At 39.4% G+C, this 20,113-nt stretch overlaps 1 protein-coding gene across 2 annotated transcripts in view; it reads right to left on the bottom strand.

Annotated features, from left to right (window-relative positions):
- Positions 1-17,101, bottom strand: part of EMB (embigin) — a 38,796-nt gene extending 21,695 nt beyond the window's left edge. The window contains exons 1-3 of one of the 2 annotated variants that reach the window (XM_026666480.2): positions 16,964-17,101; positions 6,736-6,816; positions 3,816-3,893 (exon numbers count right to left, since the gene is read on the bottom strand). In XM_026666480.2, coding sequence (XP_026522265.1) covers positions 3,816-3,893; positions 6,736-6,816; positions 16,964-17,042 — 238 coding nt within the window. In that variant the 5' untranslated portion in view covers positions 17,043-17,101. The remainder of the gene's footprint in view (positions 1-3,815; positions 3,894-6,735; positions 6,817-16,963) is intronic. The other variant, XM_026666482.2, reaches the window with a different exon arrangement.
- Positions 17,102-20,113: the final 3,012 nt, after the last annotated feature.

Raw genomic sequence — 20,113 nt, 5'->3', positions numbered from 1 at the left:
ATACATATAAGAAAAATAAAAAAGAAACAATAGGACAGGGACGGTATTCGTAGATTTTCACGGGTACAGGTCATGGCATGTTCGGGTCTTTTCCTGTGTAAGACTGAGGGTATCTTGGTGATGTTTCGACGAGGTCCCACTCGCTATCTTCAGGCTGGTGCTTTCGGCTTCGTGCTTGTGCGAGCAAAGCGTGATCGGAGCTGCTGTCTCTCTAGAAATACTGGCCAAGGCCAAAACCCTCATCTCCAGAACCAAATGCCTAGCCGACAAAGACCACCTGAGACCAGAATTACACACCCTCACTAACATATTAATTTCCAACAGATTCCAAAGAAACACAATTACCAACCTAATCCTAAGGAAGACACCCCACCAGAAACCAAGACACAGAACAAGACAATGGTATCACACTCCTCCCCTACATCAAAGGCACCACAGACAAAATCAGCAAAATTCTCCACAAACACAATATCAGGACAGCCTTCAGCACTGACCAAAATATAGCCAACAACCTAAGAAACCCCAAAGACAAGATCCAGATAAAAACTAAGGAGTTTATGAAATACCATGCAACAATTGCCCAGCCACATACATTGGACAAACCAACAGGAGAATAAATGCACGCACTGCAGAATACAAGAACGCAGTCAGAAAAGAAGAAAATACTTCCTCCCTTTTCCAGCACCTTAAAGACACAGGACATGAAATTAATTTTGAGGGAACCAAATTAATCACCAATACTGAACACTTCAACAAGAGAATAATCAGGGAAGCCATCGAAATAGAGAAATACCCCCATAACATGAATAAACGGGATGATACCTCCCACCTACCAGACATCTGGAAACTAACCCTTATCAACAAATGAGTCCCAGCCACGAAAACCATCACCAACCAACCGGACCCAAAACAACACAAGATGCCACCACCAATCTCCCTCACCAGACTCAAACCCAAACCCATCCCATAAATGAAAGGCAACCACCATCCAGAAACCAGACCACGGCTGCATCACCAGCTGCCACACACCCCAACCCCCAAACCAAGCAAACTGACACACGCCATGAACACATAGCCAGGCCTCAAATTCGGAGCCAAACCAAAAATCGGAACGTCACATCACAGCCACCCACTCAGGATATCACATCACGGAACTCAGGAGGTTACACCACAAAACCTCAGGATGTTACAACACAGCCAACAACCCAGGAGATTACAGCACAAGACCCAGGATGTCACAACAATAGAACTCAGAAGATCATCATACAGCCCATTACCCAGGTCATTACAACCCAGGAGATTACAGCACAAGATCCAGGATGTCAATACAATAGAACTCAGAAGGTCATCACACAGCCCATTACCCAGGTCATTACAACCCAGGAGGCTAATAGACACATAGCCAATACCTCAGCCACACATGTTCTTAAGAAAAAGTCAGCCAATCTGCAAACATCAACTCTATCAATCATTCAAGAAATGACAACACAGCCAACCTCCCCATCAGTATATATAGGGAGACGGCAGCTCCCATCACGCTTTGCTCGCACAAGCACGAAACCGAAAGCACCAGCCTGAAGATGGCGAGTGGGACCTCGTCGAAACGTTGACAAGATACTCTCAATCTTACATGGGAAAAGATCCGAACACGCCAAAACCTGCATACCTGTAGCCGTGAAAATTTACGAAAATATGTATGTATATATGTATGTATGTATGTATATATGTATGTATGTATGTATGCATGTATGTATGTATAGATATAGTATATCTATACCTAGATCTATATCTTTAGCTATATGTCTGTTGTTCACGACAATATGGAGCATGTAAGACAATATGGAGCATATAAGAAACAGGCTTCTTGCTCAGAAAAGTTATGCTTTTTAAAATATAAATCTTCTCCCTAAAAATAACCTATCCGGGCTACATGATTATCGTATTTAGTTGTAGTCCTTTGATGAAAATATGTGACCTATGATGCCATTTCTGAGGATGGGGTAATTTGATTATTTTTGACTAGTTTTGCAAAAAAAAAATTTTTTAACTCTTTGTAATTGTTGCTAAACACTTTGACTTTTCTTTATAGGAAAGAGGAAAAATAGTTAATCAGATATTTTCCATACAGGTAATCCTTTTGGCCTGTGAAATTCATTTGCAAATATTGTCCCAAAGGTGCTTTTTCAAGAGGCAACTGGACTTTCTGGTTTTTCTGAAGAGCTTTGAAGAAACTCTTCAAAGAAAAATCAGAAAATCCAGCTCCCTCTTGAAAAAGCACCTTTGGGAAAACCATGACCTGGATGGATGACTGAGAATCTCCACAGAAATTTGCAAATATTCAGCCTGAGAAAAAGGGGAGTGAAATTCCTTTTGAATCTGCCCGGGCAAAAAAAAGAAAGAAAGAAACTTGACAGTGTCAAACAAGAGATATTGACTATCATGAATTGACTCAGAAAATCAAAGCAGCTTAAAGTTTTTATGAATACAGCTACCATATTAGGAGGACGGAATTCCAGATGACCTCTAGATGGAAGCAAATATATGGTAAGAAAAACTCTAAATCATAATGCTATCTAGTGGCTATCTGGATTTTTGCAGCCCGGAATCTGAATCTGGATCTGGAGGTTTAATATGAAATAAAAGGATTGTCTCTTTTTGGTATCCACACTATTGTAGAAGAGCAGGCTGACCTGGAAGGCAGGGTTAAATGTGTCATCAGTTTAGAGTTATTACATTGCCACAAGAGACCTACTATTTGTGACTGATTATTATACAGCTTCTGTTTGCGTGCAACATTTAAACTTACAACCATGAACTTGAATGTTGCATGCTGATTTGACAACCTCTTGTGTAAAAAAAGCAACTGACAACCTACAGAATGAAATGCTTGCCCTTACATAGAAATAGTTTTTTTTTCCTCATCAATTTCTGCCCAAGCTTTCAGCTAGTTAAACAAATTGAATCAAACACTTTTATTAAATTACTTCAAATTTTACTGCTGATTCAAAAATATAATAACTAGACATCCTATGACCCATTGTGTCATCATTTCCAAGACACGACCTTACCTACATAGAGAAATAAAAAGACCAAGGATAGACAAAAAAGCAGTGGAAGTGGGGTGACTTCAGACTTCCCACTGGCTTCCCCATTGAATTGCCTTGTGGGAAGCTGACAGGGAGGACCAGAAACCTCCCGTCCTCCCTTGAATTCTTGCCAACTTCCACATTTACTTTGCTTTGCAAGGAGAAAGTCAATGAGGTAGCCAGTCATGTAGAAAGGTAAGAGTGAGTGGGAGGACGGTGGAGGTCAGGTAGGGTGAAGAGGTGCTGCATAGGTCAGGTCAGGCACATGGGGAGGTAGCGCAGATCAGGGAAGACACACCTGAGCTGACCAAGGTTGGGGAGTACATGAAGCACAAGGCTTCCTTCAACTCTTGCAGGTAAGTGGCTGCTGCTGTTGGGTGAAGGAGGGAGAGAGGGATTGTGAGGATGACTGGGGAACTGTCACAGACTGTTGAAAATGAAGATCACATGACTGCAGCAGAAGCCCAGGAGCACAACTGCAGTCAATAGCACTGAAGTACCCACAGCTTTTCCAAATTTATTTCCTTTGGGGTGATAGATCCCAGATTTTGGACACATTCTACAAATTAGCCCATTTGAGTTTCTTGGTTCAAAAATTGTTGCCCTCTGATGCATGGTTTCACCCAGGTAAAGGTTATGACAACATAATCGTAATCTTTAGTAGTATATTGGTTTGCATACATCTCTCTTTTCAACCAATATTCAAGTTGAAGATTAAGAAACACATACCCTGTATGATAATTTTATCATTCAAGGAAGGGAGATTCTCAGCTTCACCAAAATTTTCCGTGATGGAAGAAGAACCTGCTTTAAAAAAAAAAAACAGTGACTAGATTTATTTCAATGGAACATAACTGAAAACATATTATGCTCACCAGGTTCATATAAAAAGCTCCTCCTTCTCTTAAATTAGTCCATACTATGATTTCCTTATAATATGTGTTGTCCTCTACTCAAGACTATAGCTAATGGGGATTCACACATAATATTAAACCATTACTTATTATTACAAAGAAAGCCACAAAGGACCTCTAGTTTTGTTGTTTAAATGCCAAAAATTCATTCTGAGATCTCTTATTTATTTAAAAAAAAAACTTTTCTAATAATTCTAATGTTCTCTTCTAACAAATATTCCTTGGAAAGAAGCAATAATCTAAATTACGGGGGAAATGTTGATTTAACATGCCAAAATCCTGTTCACTGAAATCACTCCCCCCAAATTCCTTAACCTAATGTCTTTTCCTCAATTGGAAAGAGCAGATTTATTGGCATCTAGACTAAGGTATGGGGAGTATAGGGAATGACTATGAAGGACAGAAGAAAGACTCGCTACTATAGCAACAATCATACAAGTGCAGCCTATTTCAAGAAACTACTTTGAATAAGTATCATACCAGGACCCTCCCTAGTTCATTCCATGATAAAGTGAAGGGACAGGGGGAAGCACATTCAGACTTGCAAGAGTATACTGCCACAGATATTACAATAAAAATAGTCTTGACCTATATATCACTGATTTGGGTCTACCTTATTGCGCTGATTCTGAAAATGCTATCTACATGGACCTTGTGTTAAATCTTGGTGGTGGGCTTCCTCCTTTGGAGCAATTTGCTCCCAGTTATTCAAGCAATACCAAGCTTGCTAAATTTTTGAAAGACTGTAAAAATGCGGCTCTTCAACAGAATAAATAAATAAAATAAATATTTTGAGATGAATTATCATTATCATGCTACCCCCATTTCCCAGGCAGTGCATCTACTGGTTGTGATTACTTATTAATTGTACTACTCGATTGTTGTTTTTATATTGCTTTTTATGTATTATTTTAGTAGGCCTACAGATTCTCTAGAAATGAAACAGTATATAAATTAGAGCAAGTTTCTCACACCTTGAACCTACACCACTGAAAATAGGAATATCCTTATTTAGGACCAAGAAAAGCATTAATTCTTTTTAAGTTTTAATAAGCCTTCTGATTCTGCAGAAGTTGGACTCCTTTTAGTAACACATTGTCTATACATTCCATGGACTAGATGACCTACAAGGTCCCTTCCAACTCTGCTTATCTGTTATCTGTTATCTATTCGGATAGCTGTTCTATATTCTCCACCCTTCCTGTAGGTGAGGTAAAATTAATGGGAACAAATGTATTTTATTTTAGAATATACAACTTTGTTTGGCCAATGGTTCACATGGGAAGAGAAGCCCAGCAGAGTTGAAGGGTTTCAAAAGAACCCTGCTGGGTCAGAAGGAAGGCCTATCTTCAAAACCAATATCCTGTCCTGCCCAGTGGCCAGTTAGGTGCTTTCAGGAAGCCTTTAAGCAGTGTTTGAAGACAAGGCGCCTGGCAACTGACAGGAAATCTGCTCAGGAAACCATTCAGAGACATAAACATCTAAATTTCCCCTGAAAGTACCCAGGACCACATAATAAAATAAGCACCATTGAAGCATTTTTTGAATCTGAGCCACTTCAGTGAAATCACCTGCCCATGTGTTTAAGTTCTGTATATCATTCTATAATAATCTCCTTGGTGGTTTGCAACTTTTTTGTACAACTCGATCACAAAGTGGTAAAAGAGCTTATGCATTGATTCCATTTGACGGTGAACAATCGTATCCCTTACAATCGTATCTCTTTACTTCAATTATATCTCAAAGAAAGACAACACAAGAAAATTCCTTTCAAGATTTATTTGAAAAGAGGGACAGCAACAGAAGAGACAAATAATGTAATAGAAAACAACAAATAACAGCAAAAGAACCTTAACTCAGGAACAAAATCATCTTAATCACTAAGTGGCATTACCCAGACAAATTCTTAAAAATTCCAAGAAGTTCCCTTTATACAGAAAGAAGGTGGAGGGAAGATTTTGTTGGTTAAACTAAACTAAACATGAATTGTCCAGAACTTTAAGGACAATAAGCTTTCTGGAGGATACACACCCTCAGGAGTTCCAGCACAGACTCCTTCAGAATATTTTAAAACCTAAATACTTCTAAATGCATTCATCACATCCATTCAGTATTGATCTATACTCCATCAAGAATTTTTGGGCATGATGAGAGAAATAAGGAGAAGCAAATTCCTGCTTTCACATCGCTGAGGGTGTCTTGTATCCTAGAAACATCAAAATCAGTAATTATCAGGCTAAAAATCTGGTTTTTCTACATTAAGATGGGAGATAGCCCCAGAAAGCACCACAGTCTGTCCATCAATCTAAATATTGTATATTCTGCAACCTTCAGAATTTTGCTACGTGATATTTTAACTCACCAGAGGCTAATTCCCACGGTGCTTATGTCTAGCAACAAAACTATTTCATGTACCTGCCTGGGTTGAAAAATGTAGGCCCATCCATATATGACAAATAGCATGCTTTAGCTGTGAGAGGGACAACATTTTTAGATCAATATCATACATCAATTTTAAAGTGTTTCTTTCTGAAAAAGTATAAGAGTCTAAGTTCCCAAGGATGAAGATCAGAAATGGGGCTTGGTTCAGACACAGTCAGGCATGATAAGAGATGAAGTTCAGCCACATTTGAAAAGTCACAGGTTCTTTGACCTTATCTTACAATTATCACTACAACTTGAAATAAAACATGAGGGACAACTGAGAAGTTCAGGAAGAAAGATAAGGATTTTACCTGTGCTGGAGAATTCCAAAGTTGTCGGTGTAGAAATTCCTGTAGTTTTCTCACTGATATTTTCTGATGGGATAGAAGTCTCTAGTTTTATGTAAAAATAAAATCGATAATTAGTTACAGCAATACAGAATATGTATTTCTTACAACAGATTTGTGGTAAAAAAATAGGTGAGAAGTGTTGCTGTTCCTTTTATCAATTTCTTGCAATGTTCCATTGATATTTAATTAGTTGTTTAATAACTTTGGGAGATTTTCAACTATGTCTTAGTATACATGGCAATCTTTCATCAATTTAATCAATTTAAATCAGTTTAAAAGTTTTTGTTATTATGGGTAATGGATTTGTGTGTTACCAGAAGAAAAGCATTCACCCAATCTTAGGTAATTTATCCAGGTTTGGGGAGTATTACCTTAGACCAAGTACAATACTTCCACAATAACTAATTAAATATCTCTATTCAACTTTTACAGAGCCTAACTAAACCAGTTTTTCAACCATATACATGTTTGATATTTTTTTCCATCATGGAAAGGAATGAATTTTGAAAGACTTCTCCTATTTCTTCTCTAAGCTGCTTTTTTGGCAATTGTGTTCCAGGGTTCTTAAAATCTGCTTGTAAAGTTCAAAAGTGAAATAATTAATGATGCATTAGTTATGACTCACAATATAGAAAATAGACAGTAACTGGCTAGGTGGGTGGTACGTACATATTTTCCTCTTGTTAATCAAGACTATAATAAAAGAGTCGTTTTGGGAAATTTCTACATTTTTGGAAAACTGCACAAATTTGTCAAAGAGATATTGACACACAAGTTTCTATATTTAATCTTGTTATATAACACAGAACATGACATATAGTATGTTGGAAAAATCTTGAACCTTTAACTCTTCTTCCACTTTGGTTTCTTGAAAAGGTGCTGGGAGATTTTAAGAAGGAATCCTTAATATTCTTCCCAACTGTTTTGCATGACTTCTGCCTTCTGAGCAGCCCTGAACAAATGTTCTAACTGAGAAAGATTGTGAACCTTTTGGAATAACGCAATCTGAGTGCTAACAAGGCTGAAATACTGCTTTTGCCTTGTAGAATCACAGAGTAGAGGAAATAATTCATTTCTGTTGTCTGGAGCCCCTTTGTCATGTAATGCCAGAGACCCTGTTTCTCTCTTCATCACCTTGCTGCTTGCAAATAACATTTTGTGCTGACACCAGACAGATGACCTCATTTCAGATAGGCCCCGAAGTGGAATGAAGACAGAGTTTCTCATCAGAATCCATTATGCCTTTGTCAATAACTGACTAGGAAATTAAATCAAGCTGGTGTTCTCCACTGGACAGAATATGTCTTCTTGTTTCTAAGGTAAACCAGTGGCCTAGTCTCTATAGATCAGTTTATGTTTGTATCAAAGCTTCCAGCATGCTCAAGTTCTCATTCAGAAAAAAAGTGATGAGCAAAGAATAGTTAGGCAAACTCTACCATTAAGCAGAGCGAAGCAGCTTCCTTTAGAATGGGATGTATCTGTGAATTAAGGAGACTACAGATAGTCCTTAACCTACAATCACAATAGTGATTTTTAAAAATGTCATTAAAGAGTATGGTTGTTAGGTGAGACATTACATGACCCCAGCAAATTTTATTACAATTTTTGCTGTGATCGTTAAGCAAGATATTACAGGACTGCAGCTTCAGCCTCCCTTGCTAGCATATCTACTAGCTTTCTGGAAGCCAGCTGAGAAAGTAACAAATGGCGACCACATACTACAACAGTTGTGTGAGAACTAGTCATAAGCCACTTTTTTCAGCACTGTCAGAACTTTAATAGTCATATGTCAAGGAATGTCTGTATACAGACTGATCTGTTTGTTTCTTTCTGAAGTGTTGAAATAAGAACAGTATTTCATTCTCCACTTCAGCCGACAAAATGTCTTAAGACTGTAGTTTGGAATATTAACTGTTAGGCTTTACCTTCTGTTATGTTGGATTCTATTAAAAAAATTTAACTCATTTTGACTTTTTTTCAATTTTTTTGAAATATATAAAAATATTGAAGCCATTTACAACTGGTAATGCAAGTGGGTGATATATACACAGTCATCATAACTGTTTGAATACACTAGCACTATCTGATATGCCAATATTCACATGCTATTGCAACCATCCCTATACCTCCCTCCCCCATCCATCCATCCATCTATCTTAGCAATATGTCAGTATCTGAAGATTGTGTTGCATTCATTTCAAGAGGATTACTGGCCCCAGGGTCATTTTATATGAAAGCAGATATAATAAATAGTCCGTGGAATTCATTGCCACACATATGGTGATGGCCACTAACTGTTGGACAGCTTTAAAAGGATAACTTTCATGGAGGAGAGGACTATCAAGAACTCTAAGACTTGAAGTACAACATTACTTCTGGTTTGAAGGCAGCATGTCTTTGTTAGTAGCTTCTGAATATCGCAAGGTGTTTTGGTGACCTGTTGGACTAAGATTGGTGTTAGCCTGATTCTGCGGAGCAATTCTAGCATACATTTGTAGCAATGGAGACTGGCTACAAGAAGAAACTTGACATCAAGGCCCTGTGATGTTTTCAAACATTTGTATTTTTAAAAACCAGAAGAAAGCAACCAATCAATGGGTAACTGGAGACAAAGTGCAAATTTCAAAAATAAAAAACGTTCACACACCCACAAAGCATGAAAGTATATGCTGCTATGAATGTGGCAAAATATAATGTCAGAAGTGGGAATTCTCATCAGGTCAAAAAGGACAGGTGAGTTTCATAGATGTGGATCAGCAGCTTTGCAAAATATGTTAGCAGAGGGTTAGTAACCATGACTACTAATCATGATGGCTATAGATAATCTCCAATATACAAAGTCTTATAATTTTACATAGTCTGGTTCCTTATTCTATGCAGGGATATCAAACTTGATCACGTTGTGGGCCGAATCGTAACGCATTGCAACGTTTTTGGCCTTTGTGGAGCAGGGGTAGGCATGGCCTCCAGCTGTCAGTTTTACAGGCCTGTATGGGATAGTAAGATTTCATCCTACCCTGTTTGAGGGGCTTTCCTTGACGAATTTGAGAAAAGGCTGGAATAGAGAGGTTCCTGGTATGATTCAAGATAGTTTTTCCCCCCAACATTTTTACCCTGTTACTGGATCAGTAGCTGCAGCAGTGAGTAGATGAGTCAAATCAAGAAAAATGTAAGTGGGAATAGCTATCTATATACCTAGTAGTTAAGGCACTGGGCTAGAAACTAGGAACTTGTGAATTCTAGTTGTGCCTTAGACATGAAAGCCAGCTGGGTGACTTTGGACCAGTCCCTCTCTTTCCACCCATCATAGGATAGAAGAGTGGTGCAATGTCCTCGCCTCATAATCAGGAAGCTGTGAGTTTGATCCTAGGTAGAGGCAGATATTTCTCTCTCTGGGCACAATGGGGATATATCTGCTGAACAAAACTCCGCATTGGTGACAGGAAGGGCATCCAGCTATTAAACAATCTTCTAGCTTCATTCAGTTGCCCAGACTCCATCCCACAAGGGATTATGAGGTCGTTAAAAGATTATGATGATAGGGTTGTTCTGAGGAAAATAGGAGGAAGAAATATTAGATATGTTCACCATCTGGAGTTATTTATAAAAATAATAAAAGTGGGATATAAATAATAAAATTATCTATCTATCTACTATCTATTATCTATCTATTATGCTTTATTATCATACATACATAACATACATACATACATACATCATCTTCATCTTTCATGTAATTGTGTAGCTACAGATTCTTGCAAGAGGGGAAAAAACCCAGCAAAACCCAACCCCAAATCTTTGACAAATATATCATTCATGTCTAATCTCTGTAATTCTATAAGTAAAGTGGGCAGGGTCACATTACTTACAACACATATAATGGCAAAGTAAGTTCTTAACCAATACAAATGGATGAGTTAAAAGTTCTGGTATTTTGCCTACACCCCCTTAACTAAACATACTGCACTATGGAGTAAATTCTTTTCTTTTCCTGTAATGTGTTTAAACTTAAGAAATCATTTACACTGAAGGGATTATAGCATCTTAAACCCAAATACTTGACCAATTCATGGAGTGCAACCTTCACCTATCACAAAACTCTGGTGAAGCAAGGTGGGCAGTTGTCCTAGCATTATCTTGGCCTTTCCTAAAGCTGCTAAAATTAATGTGTTATTGGAAGAACTTTTAAACCTGGTTTTGTTTAGTTTAAAATTATTTAGCCTACTTTGGGTTTATTGATTGAAACTAAACCACTGAACATCAGAGAATATACCAATAAAGTGTTCTGACCCAAACCTTGTTCCAAGGAAACAAACACCAAACAGAGGTAAAAGCAAAAGCTTTTATAATTTATAAAATTCCGTTCCTTTACAGTTAAAAGGCTATGAAAACTAATTGTCTCCGATAAGAACGAGCGAGCGTTGCCAAGGTTGTGCAAGGCTGCCAAGAACACTAGATTAAATTGCAAGGAAATATTCAAAACCAAAAGTCTCCAAACACAAACCAGGATAGTCCAAACTTCCACAAGGCTTGAAGTACAAGAACTTCTTTGCTTCCAACAAAGAATCCCGGTCTCTCAGGCTGGCTTTTATCTCTTAAGGGAGGGACCATTACCTTGCAGGCTTACTCCCGAGGCGGCCATGCTGCTGCAGCTGCTCTTTCCTTCGAGCAGTCCTGCACGCACACGCACTGGGCACAGGCCCCTCGGGGTCCTCTGCATCACTGCTGCCAGCCTCCACAATCTCTGAAAGCAGCACTCCACTTTCTAATAGTCCTGGTCCCATCCCTGCATCACATGCAGGCCCCTCATCCAAGTCCTCATTCTCTGAGGCCTCAGCCATCCGCACCTGCTGCCAGTAAACCAAAACATAAAGAGAGCACCAAGAATGTTGCTATACTGTTCGGCTTCTCAAGGGCAGGTGGTTGGGCCTCTGGATTAGACCAGCTTTGAATATCCAACCATAGTTACTTGGGACACTTTAATGTGGATTCCTACATAAACTAAAAGGCTTCACTTGAGGGCTTCAGCTGCTTTATGATAAACCACAAGTAGGATTTGATGCAGTACCTCTCCCTAGTTCTGCTTTTCCAACCACCCCTGTTAAAAATAACCTGTTTCTGAACCAAGTGTTTCGTTAGGGTCTTAGCAAGCAGAAAGTTACCAGTAAAGCTGAATTTTAAATCCATGTTGTATGCCAACAATAAAGCCCTTTTCCAGGTGTGGGAACTCATGAAACCAAAATTGAACCATCTCCACCAAAAAAGAAAAGTTGTGTTATTCATATGCAAACATTTCTGCTTCAACAGTTGAAATTCTTTAGGCTGCCTATGTTCATAACTCTTTAAGGGGGGAAAAACTGCAATAGTCTTGTAAACACTGAACACCAGAAGGGGAAGTAAATAATAGCTGGAAGAACCAGATCAATCCATGTGGCTGAATTTTGTCACATAACTAAAGTGGTAGCTGTCACCTCCTTCTGGAAAAGTGAGCTTCATTTTAAAAAATACAAAGATATACAACATTGTTCCCAGAATAATTCTTGGACAATCCCAAAATAGGCATGAAAGAAGAAAATGTTCTCTTTCTAAAACCCAAGCCTAGTTTTATAACTTCTATCAAATGTCCCCACGGTTTTTTTCCCACCTAACTCAATTGCACCTTAATATTTTCTTATATTAATTCATGTCTTCCCTGTCTAAAGTGTACCAGGATTTAATAATTCAGCATAAGCTAAACATTGATCAGCAAATTCTAAATTAATTTTCTACCCAATGAAGATTGTTAAATCAAAATTACCTATCTTTAACTGCCATTGATCCCTGTCGAAATCAACACTGTTTCTATTCTGAAGCATGCTTTTTTATCAAATGTATCCTGTAATGAATAAATATTGGCAATGTGAACTTGGTGTAGTCAAGAATTCCATCAATGCTATAGTTTAAAAAGAATAACAGATAAATAGAATTACTGTCATACATTCTTTCTTGACCAATATGATTCTAACAGAATTTTTGTCACATACAATTCTGTAGTGGTAGTAATAGAGCCAGATAAAAATGTGGCCACTACAGAATTGGATAAGGTCTAAATCCAATTAAAATCAAGAGGATCACATAGTATATATACCTATTCGGAAATAACTCCTAAAGAGCTTTGCAGTACTTATTTCTAAGTATGTATGTCAGGGGGTGTTGTTGTTGTTGCTGCTGCTGCCTTTGAGTCACTGTTGACTACTGGAGACTGCCTAGACAAATCAGTTTTCTTGGCAAAATTGTTCAAAGGTGTTTGCCACTGCCTGCTTCCTAGGGCTGAGAGAATAACTGGCCCAAGGTCGCCCTGCTAGCTTTGTGCCTAAGGCAGGAATAGTATTCCCAATTTTTAACTGGAAACCATCAGGCTTCAGGTAAGGTTTAATTATATGATTTTAACTCTAATTTAAATAACAACCTTAATTTTATGTGTGAGTTTTAATTTCTTAAATTGGCTTATTTTCCTGTAAATTATTTTGCAGAAATTGATTAAAAATATGCTAATCAAATGTACTGTTAAAAAAGCTCATGAAAAGAAAATTTTTAATAATTATTATGCATGCAATTAAATTAAAGAACATTAATGATTTGCTCCTTGGAAAGGATTTTTTTCTTCTTTTAATCACTTAACATAAAATTTAATGAAACATTATCTCCATTCATTTTCAGATGGAAACCATGATGACACTTTCTAAGTGATTTGTTGTGATATAAACAGGAAAAGCAAAATGTCAGAAATTGTGTAAGTGCGGGTGTGCTTATTATGAAGCAACATTCAAAGGCACAGAAGGTTTTGAAATGTGTTTTGTTCCAAGAGAAAGAATACTAATAAATATACAGTACAACTAGCTGTTTTTAAAGGCAACTAGCCTCATGGATATTTGAGTGTAGAGAATATAAGATGCTATCCCACAATGAAACACTTCATGATATAACCAAAATATGAACTCTATTTTTGTGGTGTCTAGCCCAAAGCACATGGTTTCATGGGATTTTTCAGTGTAATCTCTTTTTGGGATAATCGATAAATCATGTTTAAGCAAGCCCAGATATAGCACAATGTGAGAATCAGGTAGTTGTGTTTTTGTGGTTGTAGTTACATCATAGCAGTTGAACTGAAACAAAGCAACATATCTACTTGTAGCTGGCTGCACTGGGAGAGAGGAAGTTAAATTTTTAACAGCACTTACCATGAAGACTTCTCAAAAGATTAGAAGGGGTTGAAAAGATTCTCAAAAATATTATTTTTTGTCCTGAGATTAAGGCCCATCCCAGCCTTTGTTCTATAAAAAGGGAGTCTCATTTAACTTTAAGAAACAATGTGGATAATCCGTATAGTTTCTAAAGTAATAATATGGGAATAGCTTTCAATTAATTTTAATTTCCCAGCTTAAGCTACAACCCTGGGATATCTTCATCTTTTATCATTTAAGTATTAAGATTTGTTCGGTTGGTTGTTTCAAGATCAACCAATGTCAGCTGGGTGTTGCCCAGAATTTTGGCTTTGTCCATAGCAGTGGTCACCTGGGAAATGGTCCATGACAAAATTTTGGTGGTCCACAGAGAAATGTCACCCCCAAAGAACCCCAAAGCAATTAATCCAGGCTGTGTGGGAACACAAAGGCTGTGCCACCCACATGGCCCGCGGGAACACAAGGCTTCCATCGCTTGCATTGCAAACAACACAAGGTAGTGAACGGAGAGGGGAAAGGGTGGAGGGGAGGAACTTGCCCCACATGCCCCGTGCACCTCACCTGGCCACCAGGCTGCTTCTTGGAATTTCTTTCTTTCTCCCAAACTCCGTGAAAAATGAGTCTTTGGGACCCTGCAAGGCATCCTGCTCCAAAAGGCTGCGCCAGCAAAGACTCATTTCTGGTGGAGTTTGGGGGAGAGAAAGAAAGACTTCTGCTGCTTCTGCTGCTTTCCTTGCAGTCTCTCTCTCTCTCTCTCTCTCTCTCTCCCTCTCCCTCTCTCTCCCTCTCTCTCTGACAGAGACCTTGGAAAATCCACAAAAAAGTCTGCAGGAAAATCCCCACCCTGTTTTCCTACTGATCGATCTTTCTTTATTTTGGATCACAGAATACTCTTTCTCCCCCGCCCCTGGGGACGAAGCTGAAAAGTAGATTAGAAATGTGGCTGGCTTGGAGGGGGTGGGGGTGTCTAAAGGATGTGTGTGAGAGAGAGAGAGAGAGAGAGAAAGAACATCATCTCCAGTCCTCCGAGGTTAGATTGGATCTCTCTCTCTCTCTCTCTCTCTCTCTCTCCCATCAATATCAGCAAGCCACTGTCAGTCAAAATTCATATTAGTGGTCCACAGGATTTAAAATTATGAGTTTGATGGTCCCTGAGGTCCAAAAGATTGGCGGTCCCTGGTCCATAGTATCCTCAATTCAGTCGCAGAATTACTGAGTGGGAAGAGATCTGAAATATTGTCTTGCTTCTGGCCCAGTACAGAAATACAGAATCTTACTGCTTACTCTGGGTCCGGGAAGAAAAGTCAATTCCTAAGTCTCAATCATATCTTTCCCACCAGTTTCAAGCACCTCAAATTTGTTGGCTTGGTCTATCCTCATCTATGACTTTCACATACCACCTTTTAATTTTCTTTTTGCTGAGCTAAATGTGCACAACTGATCGATTATACTTCTTAGACTTTGGTTTTTCATCCAAGAGGCTGTAAGTCTCTTCTACATGTATGCCTGATAAAATCACAGCCAGCCATTCTTCAAGAAGCACCAACCAATACAGTAGCCAAGAGTTTTCAGAACACCTTTGCTTTTTGTCCCAATGTTGACTTTAGTCGAATAGTAAAAGTGAGGAACCCTACAAACAAGCAGGCTTGCAGAAGATAAACTTTTATAGGCTAGAGATAAACTAGAGTCCATTTCAATAGTGCATTGAATGTTCTCTTCACTAGGAACATATACTGTGGAATAAAACATCCAACGTTCTAAACTGAAAGAGAGAGAGAAGGAAGGAGGGAGGGAGGGAAGGAGAAAGGAAGGAGGGAGGGAGAAAGAGAGAGAGAGAGAGAAAGAAAGAAAAAGAAAGAAAGAAAGAAAGAAAGAAAGAAAGAAAGAAAGAAAGAAAGAAAGAAAGAAAGAAAGAAAGAAAGAAAGAAAGAAAGAAAGAAAGAGAAGGGAGGGGGAGGGAGGGAGAAAGAAAGAACAGAAGGAAGGAAGGAAAGGGGGAGGGAGAAAGAGAAAGAGAAAGAAAAAGAAAGGAAAGAAAGGAAAGAAAGAAAGAAAGAGAAAGAAAGAAAGAAAGAAAGAAAGAAAGAAAGAAAGAAAGAAAGAAAGAAAGAAAGAAAGAAAGAAAGAAAGAAAGAAAGAAAGAAAGAAAGAAAGAAAGAGAAAAGGGAGGGAGGGAGAAAGAAAGAACAGAAGGAAGGAAGGAAAGGGGAGGGAGAAAGAGAAAGAAAAAGAAAGAAGGAAAGAAAGAAAGAAAGAAAGAAAGAAAGAAAGAAAGAAAGAAAGAAAGAAAGAAAGAAAGAAAGAAAGAATCAAGGAATGAGCTGTCTAAGAGCTGCAGTTACGAAGACTAGTTGACAGTGATTATCACAGCAATTGCTAAGATAAAATCACAGGAAATGGTGCCTGGAGAGCACCATCTTCTATTCTCAGCAACTGCTACCCATCTTTAGGTACTTCATCGTTCGCACGCACAGACACACAGAGACAAATCCTCATTCAAGTAAAAACGAATGAATAATTCAGAGGCAACGAGGATTGGGGACTACGTACCGTTATATAAACCCAAACAAAGTCTTTACGATCTAAAATCCTCATGACCACAATCTATTTTTCCCGGGGATCGATTGGGCGCGGGAGTTCGGGTCCCAATGCCGCAAAGCGGGCAGGTTGGATGCACTAATACCCACATGCAAAGCTGGGAGACCGGTTCCCCTCAGCGTCTTTTTGTTCCCCTCCCCCCAAAAAAGAAGGAGCCTTATTGCTCGTACCGGGTGAATACTTTTTTTTTCTCCCTCCCCCCCCCGCCCTCTTTTGCCGAGAGTGGATTCTAACGAAGGTGACTTAGCAAGTCCCCTTGGAAGACGATCCCAAGGATGACTCCGTCTGGGTAGCTGCAGAGCCTTCCAACCGCCCTGCGACAGATGAAAAGAAAGGGGACCCACGAGCGAGCGAAGGAAGCCAGGTACCTGAAGTTTGAGCCACCGCGGGACTCCAAAGGGCCAGGAACAGGACCAGCTGCAGCTGGACCGCGCCGGAGCCCCTCATGGTGCAACCAGCCTCCGAGCGAGCTGTGCGAGGAGTTTAAATTCCGCAGCGCCCCTAGCGGCCCTTCTCGGCTCCTGCAACCGGTTCTCAGGTTTCGGTGCTCTAATAACCGGAGCCGTGACGTCAAAGGAGAGGCCGGCAGCGAATGGGGTCGCTGCCTTGACAGAGAATCCACTCGGACGGCTCGATCCCTTTCGTTGGAGGGGGCTCCTTCCCCAACGTGGCGCTCTCTAGACCGCAGGGCATGCGGCTCCGGTCAATGCCAGTGAGGGTGGCCGTGGGAAGCCTTGGGGGCGGGATGTGTGAATGTGGAAGTGGGACGGTGGCTCGTAGCTGGGACCAATGAAGCCACCGATGCGGGGCGGGGAGGTGTCGGGTGGGGGCTCAGTGATCGAAGACGCGGTTGGTCCAAGCCGGGGCATCTTTTGGCATTAAATAGGGGAGGATGAAAACTCATCAAAATTGGGAAAGTTGGACTCGTAACCCGACTGGCGCGTGATTTCTGGTCCACCATTGCCTGCAAGGAAGACGGTATTCCCCGGCCGCGGCGCCCCCCCGCCCCTCAGTTTGTTTGTTTATTCATTTATTTATTTATTTTATTTCTCCAATGTGTACAGCTGTCCCTCTCAACGAATATGACTTTGGGCGGCTTAAGTTACAAAAAAAAAGTTCAAAACATGCAGGGGGAAAAAATAATACCCGACCCAAAATAACCCAAGCCATGACAAAAACCAAAATCATGAAAAAGTATGGAAATTATAAAAAAATATAATCAGCGGGACAGCACAGTCCAGTTCCTTATCAATACAGCCCAATTTCCTTACAGCCACTTTGCAAGTTTCACACCACTTTAATGCCAATGCTTAGGGCTGGATCTGTTTTTACAGTATTTATATTTCTTGTTTTAAATAGGGGAGCTGATTTCTAAGCCTTTCAGAATTCTAGATTTGAAGCAAAACATCCTCCCTACCAGGTTTCTTTTGTTTAAAAAAAAAAGGCTTCTGATCTTATATAGTTTACTTATATAAGACTTATATAGTCTTTTGTTTTTTTAAAAAGGCTTCTGGTCTTAGTGTTTACTTATATAGTAAACAACAAACACTCCAAGTAATGACTGACATGGACAGTATGGAGACAGGCAAACTCCTTCCTTTTTATGTGAAGTAATTGTTGCCCCATAAACCAAGAACAGAAGCAATGATATAAACTGTGATTTATATCAGTCAAGGGTTTAGTCTCATCAGATCATGCACTGAGAGCTGCAGAGGGTCACAAAAGGCATGATCATAGAATTGAAGGCCCACAATTTGTATATATGCACAGTAAAAAGGGCAGTGCCTCAATTTTATTTTTTATTCATTTAATTTATTTTTTTACCCTTTTATTATTATTATTTTAAAAAATATCCATCTGGTTCAGCTCCAAGCCAGGAGAAAGACACAGGAAACATGGAGGCTGCTTGGAAAGGTGGTGGAGTTGAAAGTGTGGGGGTGGGAGTTATACCTTATCTTGGGCTTTGCACTTTAGCTTCCTGTTCCTTCTATTGGCTGTTGTCAGACTCCCATGGGGCTATGTAGGGGTTATGTAGGGGTTATGTAGGGGTCATAGCTGGCTCTATAGGCAAAGTACAAATCCTAGGTGTTTGTCCAAGCTAAGTTTGGTTTAAGTTTCTGAGGGTGATACAATGTGGGGTCTTAGAAACCCCTGGATAGTTTCATTATGTGAACTGCAGCAAGCACAGTGCAAAATAAGAGGATAAGCACAATAAGCACAATGAAGAAACAACAGCCAGTAATGTGTTGACCCAGAAACAGGAAGTAGTTGTGGCAGAGCTAGCAATGTTTCTAAATTTAACCTGACTTTTTAAAATAGCAATTCTTTTGAAAACATGGTTATTACTTATATTGTTCAAAAGACAGCATGTTTTTAAAATGTGGGAGACTTAACATGTGCACAATAACCAATTAAGTGTTATTATCCCACAGGTAGAATTACCTATCCTGCACAATGCTCCAAGATTGCTATCCTTTTTCTCTTGTATTAGTGGGTGGGTAGCTTTCAAAAGGCTGGCAATACAGAGAGGAGTAAAGATTGAAGTTGATTTTAGTAGCAATGCAACTTATTAAAGATTTTCATTGTTTCAGGCAATCTCAAAAGGTATCAAGGAATACAATGTATTTTTTTATAACTTCTTACAATTGTTAACCTGTCTTCCTCTCTCTTTCTCCTTTTTCCTTCCTCCCTGTTTAAATCCTAAGTCAGTGTAGCCACTCTGGGCATCTGACCTCATGAATGCTTGGGCCTTTAAATAAAAATAATAATAATAAAGCTTTAAATTATTTTATTCTATAATTCCCCTCCTGCAATTATCAAATTAAATATTAGAGGGTTGTGTTGTGTATACAATCTTGAGTCTGTAAGACTTCATTTATCTTTGGGGGGCGGTGTCCTTTCTTATTGTCTTTCAACAGGTCTTCCTTTTGAAACAGAGTTTAAGATTATACTGGAGAACTGTTGTCCATGTATTTTAAGTCTCACCATGATGTAGACCAGGGGTGTCAAACTCGCGATGACACATTGTCGTCACATGACATATTGCAATTTTTTCCCCTTCACTAAACCGGGGGTGGGTGTGGCCAGCATGTGATGCATCCAGCCTATGGGCTGCGAGTTTGACACCCCTGATGTAGACCTTCAAAATAAAATAAACTGAGTTGACAGGTCAACTCAATCTCTGTTGCTCTGTTTTGAGGCCTTAAATTAAAGTGTTGAAGCTGACTGGACATGTCCTTTCCTTGGCTATGCATCCAGCACTTAAAAGGAAAGTCTGGATCAAAGCTTAACTGAATCTAAGAACTGCTTCAAAGTTCCAAGCACCTCTATCAAGCCTAAATGAGAACATCTTGTTGGATTTCAGCATGGATGATGGGATTATTCTTCAGGGCAAAGCCATTCAGCCACAATACAAACTGCACAACAAAGCCCCTCCATTGCATCAACCCAATCAGCTATGACCCCTGTATAGCTCCATGGGAATCTGAACCAATAGAATATATGCCCTTGCCACAGGA

This window comes from Notechis scutatus, chromosome 2 (assembly GCF_049901735.1).
Source record: "Notechis scutatus isolate UNSWTSFEM ecotype Mainland chromosome 2, rNotScu1.2, whole genome shotgun sequence".
In the NCBI taxonomy this organism is placed as follows: domain Eukaryota; kingdom Metazoa; phylum Chordata; class Lepidosauria; order Squamata; family Elapidae; genus Notechis; species Notechis scutatus.
Note: the sequence above shows the minus strand (reverse complement) of the source record. Positions and strands in the feature narration are given on the sequence as shown.